Here is a 10990-nt window from a genome sequence, read left to right as displayed (position 1 = left end):
CTTCATTCACATCTTTAATATGAAAAACTCCTTTATCATTTTGGTACAAACACAATTCTTGAGAAATCTAAGCAATATTGAATAGTGAACAGTAATGCACACTGACCCTAATGAAACACTGTAAAGCTTCATTTACAGATACTAGCTAACTGAGCTATTGACTCAGAAAACCTGTGTCTGGGTATTTTAACAGAAAGATCATTAAAATGCTATGTCAGAGCAAATGCTTCGGCATATTCGGCAATTAGACAAATCAAGAAACTACTGGACAGTACAATTATATTTGTTCATATAGCACTGACACATTTGAACCACACAAGGACTTCTGTAAAAACTGGCTAAGCTGAGAAAGCGTAAGGCATCTATCATGGGCACTATCTGTAACTGCAGGTAGATCTAATGATGATGAAATGAAAAAGATGAAATGAAAAAGGATCATACACTGACCCCTTGGAAACATAGAGCTCCGACGCCCCAGCAGTTTCTCAGTCAAACAGCTTTTTGCCATAGCCACCAGATTACCTTGGTTTTTAAAGGCTGGTGCTGAAAACACCATTCACAAGGCTGTGCACTTTTGTTAAAGATCAATTCAATGTTCAATGTCATGAAAACAGAATTAGCTTGTCCAGCAGTATGATTTTCCGCTTGTCAGAAGCACCTTTATTGTGCATACCCACACAGCATGGTTCACGTGAAAATAACAGAAGTATAACATAAGGCCATTGTCTTGAGCAGAGCATTGTGGCTGGCACTCCTATATGTCATGTTTGATCCTAAAGAGAAGTACATATAAAAACATATGAATCATGTGTAGCAGCACATGACCTTTGTCATGAACTCCTAGACAAATCAGTTTAACTCTGCTGCTCACAGCAGCCCCCACAATGCCACATTTGCCTGAAATGCTTAACCACTCACTCCCATTGTAAGCAGCTTTGGCTGTCTGTTCATATCTGTTCATGGTGAAATGTTCTGATAATATGTTCAGCAGTCACTCTGAATCCTGTACCGTTTCACAGCTGACTGAGTAATCTGTTATAAACAATTATTAATCTGTTATAAACAATTATTAACTTAGACTAAAAACAGTGCCTTGAGCCAGGTTTTCCACATAGACACAGTCTTTCTTTAACGCTCGTCAGAGGTAACACAGATGCACAGTCTTTCTTTAACACTCGTCAGAGATAACATAGACCCATGGTCTTTCTTTAACGCTCGTCAGTGATAACATAGACGCACAGTCTTTCTTTAACACTTGACAGAGATAACAGACACACAGTACTTCTTTAACACTCTTCAGAGATAACATAGCAGTCTGGAGGTATGGATGAGGTTATTGAAATGGGCAGCCCGTAGTATGGACGAGATTATTGACATAACTGCGGTGACAAGTGTTATAGCTGGCCCACAGTGGAGTACATGGCCACACTGGGAGACGAGGCATCTGCTCTGTGTATCTCACAGTGTGGGAGCTGCTATTGACCTGGCCACACTCACTTCATGGAAAAACCACATTAAAATCATGTATTTGTAGAAAGGATTTATATATCTAAAGTAGAACACACAAAATCTTTGATATTATTAGACCTCTGACCTCTGCCATTCATGTAAGATGTGACAAAGATGATCACAGTGTACATAAGTCTGTGTGGCTGAATATGCCTGTGTGCATCTAAAGTATTTGGGCAGATAGAAATACATGTGTGCTTCAGCCTGACACAGAATTACATAGATGACATTTGACACGTATGAGCATGGTCAGAGTCATGTCACGATACAGCCATGTCCTCACATGACAATTCATTAAAATATACACTCAACATCAAAGCTTTCTACACACCCATGACTGTCATGCTATGTTTGAATGAAAATGCAGACTCTCAGGGTAAATGAGTAAGGTGAGGTGAATATTAATCTTTTTTCAGTATTCATTAAGGCATTCTTAAATAAGTGATTGGTCAAAATACACATTTACAAGCATTCACACACTCTCCAGCTTACAGTGAACATACATTTGATTGGTACAGTGCTGTTGCATCACACACTTGTGGTGCACTCTGACACCACATTGCTGGCTTTTACTTTATCGCCCTCTGTAGGCACACTGCGGTACTGGCAGTCTGGCACTAAGGGGACCAGCGGTTTTGCTGAGGGCGTGGGGGCTGATTCCATCTGAGCCTTGTCTTTTCTGTCCAGCCAATAAAAGGATAAGAAGAGGAAGAGGGCTGACAGGGCCACAGACACACTGCAGGCCATGAAGACGTAAGTGTAGAGTCCAGTGGCGTCCACCAGGATTCCTGCAACACAGCCATAGGCAATGTTACTCCACTCAGTGAATCTGCTCTTCCAGTATGAACAACAACTGAATTTAAATAAGTAGTTTCAACAACACGGTACTTAATTTTTACTTAAACAGTGAGACTGGTATAAAATGTAAACATGTCTGATGTTACTGGGAATCAGTTAGAGCAAAAGCAAATCAAAACTCAATAAAGGTGGTGTGAGTGACAATTCACTGATTTGTGTATAACTGACATCACAGTTGCATCAGTAAGTCAACCCAGATTCTGCCAGTTGTCCATATAGTGAACACTCTGAAACAGCCTTTACACACTGTTGGCCCTCACGTTTGACATTTGAGTTGAGAGAGACCAGAGAGAGAGAGAGAGAGAGAGAGAGAGACAGAGACAGAGAAAGAGAGAGAGAAACAGCTGCTCTGTCACATTCATGACATGAATCCCTGAGTATGACAGGGCTGAGTCTAAACACACTCTCCCTTTCCCCTGAGAAGGTGTGTAAATAACCTCACATTCCTTACTTAAACTAAATAACAGTTCACTTCAGTTTCATAACTAAAGCACGTTTCATTTTTTATGTGTTCTTCTTAAAAATAACTGTAATATAGGAAGTGAATAGAGACCACACGCTAATGACCATAAGACTGCAAAATACTGTCCTATGAATCTGAAAGTGGAAGATCCTGTGCACCAGTTCCAACAAACCTTAGAGTCCATCCATATACCACCTGAGGATGGTGTATATGTTGTATAATATTATGTTGATAAACATCAGTATTTTAGTTTTATACTGAGCACTACAGGTTATTCATTAATTAACAGGTAATTCATTTTTCAGTAAGGATACATATCATCCTCAAAAATATTCACGTATGGAATAGAAATGCCTCCAAAAATGCCTCCAAAGCTCTGGGCTCAACTAGAAGCTTAAAGTAGTGTTATAGTAGTATACAATAATGTAGTAAGTTATTTGAGCTGTGTCTGTCTGGTAAAGTAAGTTATCTGAGTTGTGTCTGGTAAAGTAAGTTCTTTGAGTTGTATCTGCCCAGTAAAGTAAGTTATTTGAGTTGTATCTGCCCAGTAAAGTAAGTGGTTCAGGGCAAAACGTCAAAACAACCCAACCGGTTCATCAACAGCTTAACAGACTAACAACATAAAGCACATTCCGTTCTGTCTTACCCCTTCAGCGCATTACCCCCTCAGCCTGAACCCTAAACACTGTCTTAAGAGTGCTTTTGCGCCAGCATCTGGCCTTGCTACCCTCCACAGCCTGAGGCAGGTAGAAATTTAAAGCTGGAGGAGATTAAACATGACTTTTCCCTGAACTCATTAGTCTGGTACTTGGTCTAGGCCACCTGGATAAAACAAGCGTCTTTGGTTATATGGAGAAGTGATTACAGAAATACTGTTGTACTGGGTAGATTTTTTTATACTGAATCGCCATGATTACACCCCCTGACATAAAGGTCTGATATATGATCATGTAACATGTGATAACATTAATCAGGTTATTTGCCAGTCTGTCATGACACAGCACAGACACCACTGCTGACAGTTAATGAGACGTTCCTGAAAATTACACACACATAAACAAAGACTTCTTAATAATGCTACAGAAATATTTAATGATCGAATTACTTTAATCACAATTACTAATGATGATTTCACTTTATTACAAATACACTAATTCAGAGCTAGACATCATTTACCATTTATGAAATAACTCTGCTGTAAACCCGCCACCGATGCCTCATGACAGACTTTTAACTGTACAAAGTGTGTTACAAGACTCTGGTTTCCAAAGGTACAACTGGCTAGAGTAGGAAGTCTGACTTCCACAAATATCTATCCACAGGCAAGAATAACAAATACTATGAGCTGCTCCTTAGAGTCCCACACTTTGACAGGAGCATAAGAAATGAAACAAAATGTAAACACAGGTACACCCATCCATCCTGCTGCACTCGCTTGCACATGCTCACACAGACGTACCTGCCAGGGGTGGCCCGATCAGTAATGTAACACTCTCCATAATGGAGAGCAGGCCTAGTGCGGAAGGGAAGCGACTCATCTCCACATTGTCCATGAGCACAGTGAAGAGTAGAGAGCCCACCACACTCATGGACAGTCCGTAAATCAACACATAGCTCAACAGCACGGGGAAACTGGCTGCCAGGCAACAGATACTGTCACTCAGCCCATTCACAAACAGAGCAGCTGAGAACACGTAGATGTGACGGCCTTTGAACCAAGGCATGCTGAAGAGTAAACCGATGGGTGGCCGCACAAAAATGTTGACGAAGCCAAGGATGGACAGGAGCAGGGCAGCTTGGCTCTGCCCCATGCCGTGGGCTGTGGCGTAGGGCACCAGATAAACCAGTGGCACCACGAACCCAAGCATCATCCAGGTGATGCCCACTGCAAAGACGCGGAATCGCCGGTTACTGCTGAAGAGATCGAAGGCCATGTGGCGTCTCAGCGAGGTCACCAGGCTTCTCCAGGCTGCTTGGAACTGTCCCTTCAGCCCCTCCTCCCGCTGGGGGGCCGGGCCGACGCTGACGCTGGCACATGGCCACTGGGAACCAGGTCTATGGGGACGTAAAGGCCTCATCACTGCCCCACACACACAGCAGTTGAGCAGCACTGCCCCCAGGACCAGGAAACTGCCCCTCCAACCCAGCTCACTGTGCAGGTAATGACCCAGGAAAGGCAGCGTGGACAGGCCCAGTGCCGTACCCGTGGATGACATGGCATTGGCAAAGGCTCGGCGCTGCTCAAAGTAATGCCCCAAGATTGTCACGGCAGGCTGAAAGCTAAAACAGAAACCAAGACCTGTGGAGCACAGAGGCACCACTGGAGTAAACAACCTTCATACAAAACATAAGACTTACAGTGCAAACTATTTAATGGATTTTGTTAGTAACTATTACAAACATATTCACTTTTAAAAGGAGACCTTTCTAATTTTACATATGCAAATGTATTTTTACACGTACCATACAAAGTCAAAGTGGTATTATAGATCATACTCTTTAACACACATAAAACTGTCAGAATCTCATTTTATTTGGATGTAAGTAATCTGAAAAGGTTAACTGCCACCAGGAAGATTTCCACGGTGACCACTTGCTGTATGTTTGAACACATACAGCAAGCTGAAAATTCAGTACAACACCCTACGGGTGCTCAGGTGGTGCCGTGGAGAAGACATTAGGTGATCCACCCCTGAGGAGACCCAGGTTCATATCCTGGGTCTCCCATAGTGATACTTGTGGCTTGGCCTTACAGACACAATTTTCAGTGTTCCTGGGCTGGAAGCTTGCGAGGGATCATCATCCTGTTGTAACAATAGTGACTCGCGCTGGTTGGTTGGGGGGGCGCCATATTAGTGTTGGACAAATCTGGGGAGCACAATGTGAACCTCTGGGTGCATTATGGATACCCCAAAAATGCTGTATTTTTACAAAATATCTGTGTTCTTTTATGAAAGGAATACTGATTTTAAATACATTTAACCTTTGTAACCTCTACCTTTTTAAATAGTTTCCATCTAAGTTTCTATTTAGTTATCTTTGTAACTCCCTCTCTTATCTATTCTCCTTTATCTCTCAGAGCTAAATCATGGCAGTAGGCCTCTGTGATCAAATATTACAACTAACTCATCAGTGTAAAGAACAGAGCATTTTAATGCTGACTGAACTGGTCCATGACTTATGCTGGGTATCTGTGTGTTTGCATAGGCCCAGTGACCACAGCAATACCATGACACTGCCCCTGTATGTGTGTGTGTGTGTGTGTGTGTGTTGGTTGGGGGGGGGGGGGGGGGGGGGGATGGGCGTGCACGCTCACCAACCTGTGATGACCCCAGCGGTGATGTAAAGCTCTAAGATAGAGTTTGTGAATGAACTGACCGCCATCCCCAGTCCACTCAGCACTCCCCCCAGCATCACTGTTGCCCGGCAACCAAACCTTTCCACTAACACACTGCACAAGGGGCCTGCACAGAGATACACCAACAGTCATAAAGTATCTAGTAAAAAGTGCACAAGGACTAGAGGCCCACTGTGAGTCCTGAGGTTGGTTCCGATAATCTTTTGCATAATCAAACACAACAATCATTAGTCTGAAACAAAGTACCCATTTGTTCAGGACTGTTAGCCAAAGTCTACAGATGTCTGACAAGCACTGCTACACTACTGTTTACACTAAAGTGGCCTGGTCCAACTGAAAGCACAATGCTCATATATTTTTAAACATGGAGCTGGCCGGATGACACTGCATGGTACCATCCACAGAATTGTCTCTAGAACAGAATGTTACCAGGAAACTGCAACACCAAGCTACTCCTGCTGTTCAACAGGACAGCTCTCTGAAAAATGTTATTCCATTAAAACTTGTTGGACTGTTAAATGTGAATTGTCTTGGGAAACAACTGATAGGCATACATATGTTATATGAAAAAGTAACTGAATGTTATTGACTAACAGCTGTAAACTCATTCTGATATGCAGCCCATTTCTGTTTCAGATAGAACAGATTTCTACAAACCAAATCTACTCTATCCACATGGAAGGGCTGAGATACAATAGAATGTTTAGAACAGGAAATTTAGTTCCATGCTCACTTGATCCTTCAAAAAATTCTTTCAGTGATCACACACGCACCTCTCTGACTGTCTTCAGTTAGCAGTCACCAGAGCTGTGCAAGGCACTCAGCAAGAGCAAATCCATGCATTTGACTTCACACTGACTGACTGAGATAACCCAGCTCCTTCCAGATTGGTTTTCTTTACTGTGACTTCATCTCCAATAAAACACAACAGTGACAGCAAAACTTGGGGGGAAAAGGGAAATTCTCAATGTAAAAAATTATTTTTCTCTCTGCTGAATCATACTTTTATCTGGCTTTCCACTGCTAGACACATGTGCAGTGGACTACTGTGTTTACTGTGTACACTGAGGTCCTTCATCTTTCACTACACAACAGCAATTTACACAACTGACTGCTGACACCTACTTCATTTCTTTTACCCTGTAATGCCGCGCCTACTGCTTTAGCATCTTATTTATTCTTTTCTTATGGTGGTGAGTCACAATAATGTGCTGCTGGAAACTTAAAATTTCCTTTTACCTTTTCTCAGCCACTAGCCCCATATCTACTGTCGTAGTTGTAGCATTGTTTGTATACTGTTGTTTGTGCCTTCATTCCCTCGCTATCCTTTCTCTGCATTTCATCTGCCTAGGTGTGAGCAATCTAAAATGTCCTTTTTCAAAAATAAACCAGAGCAGTCAACTCTTGTGCCATTTTAAGAGTTTTCTGTGTGTACACAGTTCTGATGTACACAGTCACCATGACACGGCAAACCGCACCCTCAATTAAATCAAAAGGCCACGCCGTAGATGTGGAAAACCTGGGAGTGCAATAATGTGCTGTCTTCACATGTTGTGCAGGTTTTCTGAGAACAAATGAAAGAATGAAGGAGACATTGACAGACACACATACTTGTACATAACACACCAGCACTGAAAACTCACTATCTTATGGCTTAACACAAATTGCAGAACACCTGAAAATGAACATGACAAGTAATAATAATCAGTGCAAACAAAGAAACATATACTGATACGTCTAGATGGTGTGACACGCATGTATTCTTACTAAGTAACAAGTCAAGCCGAAAACCGCAACTTCCTCTTTAAGAAAGGGAAGTCTGAAACACAGATCTAAAGCACGTAGTGTTATTTTATTTCCTTTACATACACAGCTTGTGTTATTTTATTTTCTATACATACACAGCCCTACATGAAATGGTGGCACAAATTTAACAGGAAAGATAGACTTTAAGCCTGCCACACAGTAGTATAGCACAATATTAGCCAGTACTATCTAAGTATATCTCAAACTCAGCATCCTCTCTATTAAGGGTTTACATTCACAACCGTGTAACATGGGCAGTCCAACCACACCACAATACCTCCAGCATGTAGGACTGCTGTCATTATGGATGGCACCCACGATGTCTCACTGTTACTCGCGTGAAATTCTGTCTGAAGGTCGGTGTAAAAGATTCCAACGCAGGAGGGAAAGGCTAATGTGAGGGCCAGGACCAGGATGGTGGCCACCAGGACAACCCATCCCCAGCCTCCATCTGGGGCGCTGAGGGCTGTGGGGTGCTGTGAAGCAGAGAGGGGTTCTGAGACCTCTTTCTCCCCATCCTCAGAGTCCTGAGAGCTGGGTTCTCCAGTCTCCAGCTGTATGCTTGCTGGTTGTTGAGGGGCCATGTTCTCCTGCTCTGGAGCCCTAACGGTGTTGTGCCTCTCTCTCATCCGTGGCTGAAAAGCTCAAGGCCTCAGCACCACCAGTCAAAGTTTGGAAGGGAGGACCACAACTATCAGTTTGTTCCATATCAGTCCACTTCCCCACACCGCCTAGCTGGACTCAGGAACTAAGGAACATATCACAAAAATAATCAAATATAAATCCGATTTAAGAGCACTTCTACAGTTGTATCTGTACAATAACTTGCAAAATAACCCACATTTTCTGCACAATAAATAAATGTCTGGTTGAAGCCTCCCTCATGAGAATGATGACAAAATGTGGGCTCATGAATATCACGATCAATACAGTAAAGGTACTGTTTGATAGACTGGTTATGACAAGTATCTAATATGACCATGCCTGTGTTGTGGTGCTTTATGTTCCAAATGATAAATTAGTCAAGCAACATGAATGTGACAAATGTGGTCAACACGCTAGAGTAAACAGGTAAACTTTAAGACTTTGGAAGATTTCAAGAAACATATATTCAGCTGCAGCTAGGACATCGCAAAAATCTCTATGCTGTGGTTACTGTTCATATTGGGTTGAAAAGAGAAAAAGTAAGAGGCTTCAACGAGAGATGAGGACTGGACTACAAAGTTAAGATTTCTCAAAACGGTTGTCTGTTTCTGATAATTGTTAAAGCTTTAGCATTTCCGATCAGTACATTTCAGCAAAGAATATTTTTAGCTGTAGGTGTATCGCCGGATAAACTAGATAATCTAGAGAACATGGCATTTCAAAGCTTCACATTTCATAGGTTGTTCGCTCTCACCCGGTCAATGCATACCAGCAAAGAGCTGATATTACAAGCCTCCCTCGAAGCTGAATGTGCGGAGGTTCTTTCGACAACAGAAAACCGTTGTTCTACTGATTTTTGCATATTAAGCTTAGAGAGGTATTATGCCCTGTTTGAATACGTGTTTAAAATTGCGAGTACATGAAGCTCCCTGTCAAGTTCAACCTGGGCATGACTAAGGCAGTGCACATTAAGACTCTGTCACCAGGTAAGCTGTGTTCAAATGAAGGAGACCAAATCAAAGGACCTACCTTCAGAAAATCTACGAATATGACCAGTTCGGCGATTTCCTTGTTTCGTCGATTTGTTTTGCAAAGGCAGAGGGCCGTTGTTCCTGAGCACCTCACACTATCACATTTGTGGTAGGAGGAGACATACGTTACAGAAGCGATGCTATCAGTGCATGAATAAGCAAATGTCACATCGTATTACCTGTAGGCCGTGTGTTCTGTAAACACTACAAACCTGTTGACCATATTCATGGATTTAAGGAGATTTACGTAACTGCACGGGAAGTAACAGAAGGTGCGGTTCCTTTAACAGATTCTCGGGGAAATTTGAGCGCTGAGAACGTTGGCATTTCCTCACCCCCTCTTCTGCATTGAACGACCCTCGCAATATGCTCAGCGAGTAGTTCGGATTCACGCAAAGCGCAGGAGAATTAAATTAACCCAGAAAAGTTGAGTTTCAAGTACAGATAGACACGATAGTTAATTCTTTTAAAACTAAACTGGGATGTTGGTACTTTGCATCCAGACCACTTTCTTCAAAAGAATATATATATATATATATATATATATATATTATTCATTAAATACTTCCATTTCAGTACATCGTTTGTGGATGCCAAAGCGCTGTGCCAGAGCTCCATGGAAGTACATTTGGTGCCTGTAGGGAACACATACCTCTACGCAGCTGTAACTAATGGCAAAAATCTGTCCACGTACAGTACTCAGGGAAGGGAGGACCTAAACAACAAATTGATCATCAAATAAACCTACAGAGAGAAATGATGGTAGGAAGAAAACCAAATCGGTAACCAACCCAGCCGGCACGTGACCGACCTTCAGCGTTGAAATGTGGTTGCAATAATGTCTGTTGTTGTTTCAAAGTTGAAAAAAACGTTGAAACAACACTTAATGCTACTGGTTGCAGAAATGTTACGTTGAATTGACATAATGTCTTCAACGACAAGCAAAGGAAAATTGTAAGAGCTGCTTTCCCTCATATTTATCAGGAAAGTGCCGTAATATCTTTTTCCAGGGAGTCTCATTTGAACACATTCAAGCTTTACTACTGGCTTATTTAGATTTGTTTATTTTTGTATTTATAGGATAGTAGTAAGTTATGCACAGCAAGTTGCATTACATATAACAATTGCATTGAAAACATATGACATGTAGGTTACAGTAAATTCCTGATTCAGACAGTATTGTCATGATGATCCAATTGCAAACTAGGTTATAATATTGAAGCGCCAGAGAGTGGTCGTTGGCCCCGCCCCTTTTGTTGGGCAAGTATCCCTGTTTATTTGTTGTTAGACAACTGTTTCTAAGTTTTTATGTTACAGGTA

At 42.0% G+C, this 10990-nt stretch overlaps 1 protein-coding gene across 1 annotated transcript; it reads right to left on the bottom strand.

Annotated features, from left to right (window-relative positions):
• Positions 1 to 2037: 2037 nt before the first annotated feature.
• On the bottom strand, positions 2038 to 8578 carry slc16a5a (solute carrier family 16 member 5a). The gene is made up of 4 exons (XM_030775907.1): positions 8272 to 8578; positions 6151 to 6294; positions 4290 to 5129; positions 2038 to 2297 (listed from the first exon to the last, which is right to left on the bottom strand). The coding sequence occupies exons 1-4, from the start codon at positions 8576 to 8578 to the stop codon at positions 2038 to 2040; spliced, it is 1551 nt and encodes a 516-aa protein (XP_030631767.1).
• Positions 8579 to 10990: the final 2412 nt, after the last annotated feature.

Source organism: Chanos chanos, chromosome 5, assembly GCF_902362185.1.
Source record: "Chanos chanos chromosome 5, fChaCha1.1, whole genome shotgun sequence".
In the NCBI taxonomy this organism is placed as follows: domain Eukaryota; kingdom Metazoa; phylum Chordata; class Actinopteri; order Gonorynchiformes; family Chanidae; genus Chanos; species Chanos chanos.
The sequence above is the reverse complement of the archived record's forward strand: the minus strand, read 5'-3'. Positions and strand labels throughout refer to the sequence as shown.

What these genes read in the sequence shown, in the direction of transcription:
- slc16a5a (XM_030775907.1), bottom strand. Translation starts at nt 8,578, where the DNA reads ATGGCCCCTCAACAACCAGCAAGCATACAGCTGGAGACTGGAGAACCC. An exon ending in CACCGCTGGGGTCATCACAG is followed by an intron (nt 5,130 to 6,150) that starts GTTGGTGAGCGT and finishes TGTGCTCCACAG; the next exon opens with GTCTTGGTTTCTGTTTTAGC. An exon ending in GATCGGGCCACCCCTGGCAG is followed by an intron (nt 2,298 to 4,289) that starts GTACGTCTGTGT and finishes GCTGTGTTGCAG; the next exon opens with GAATCCTGGTGGACGCCACT.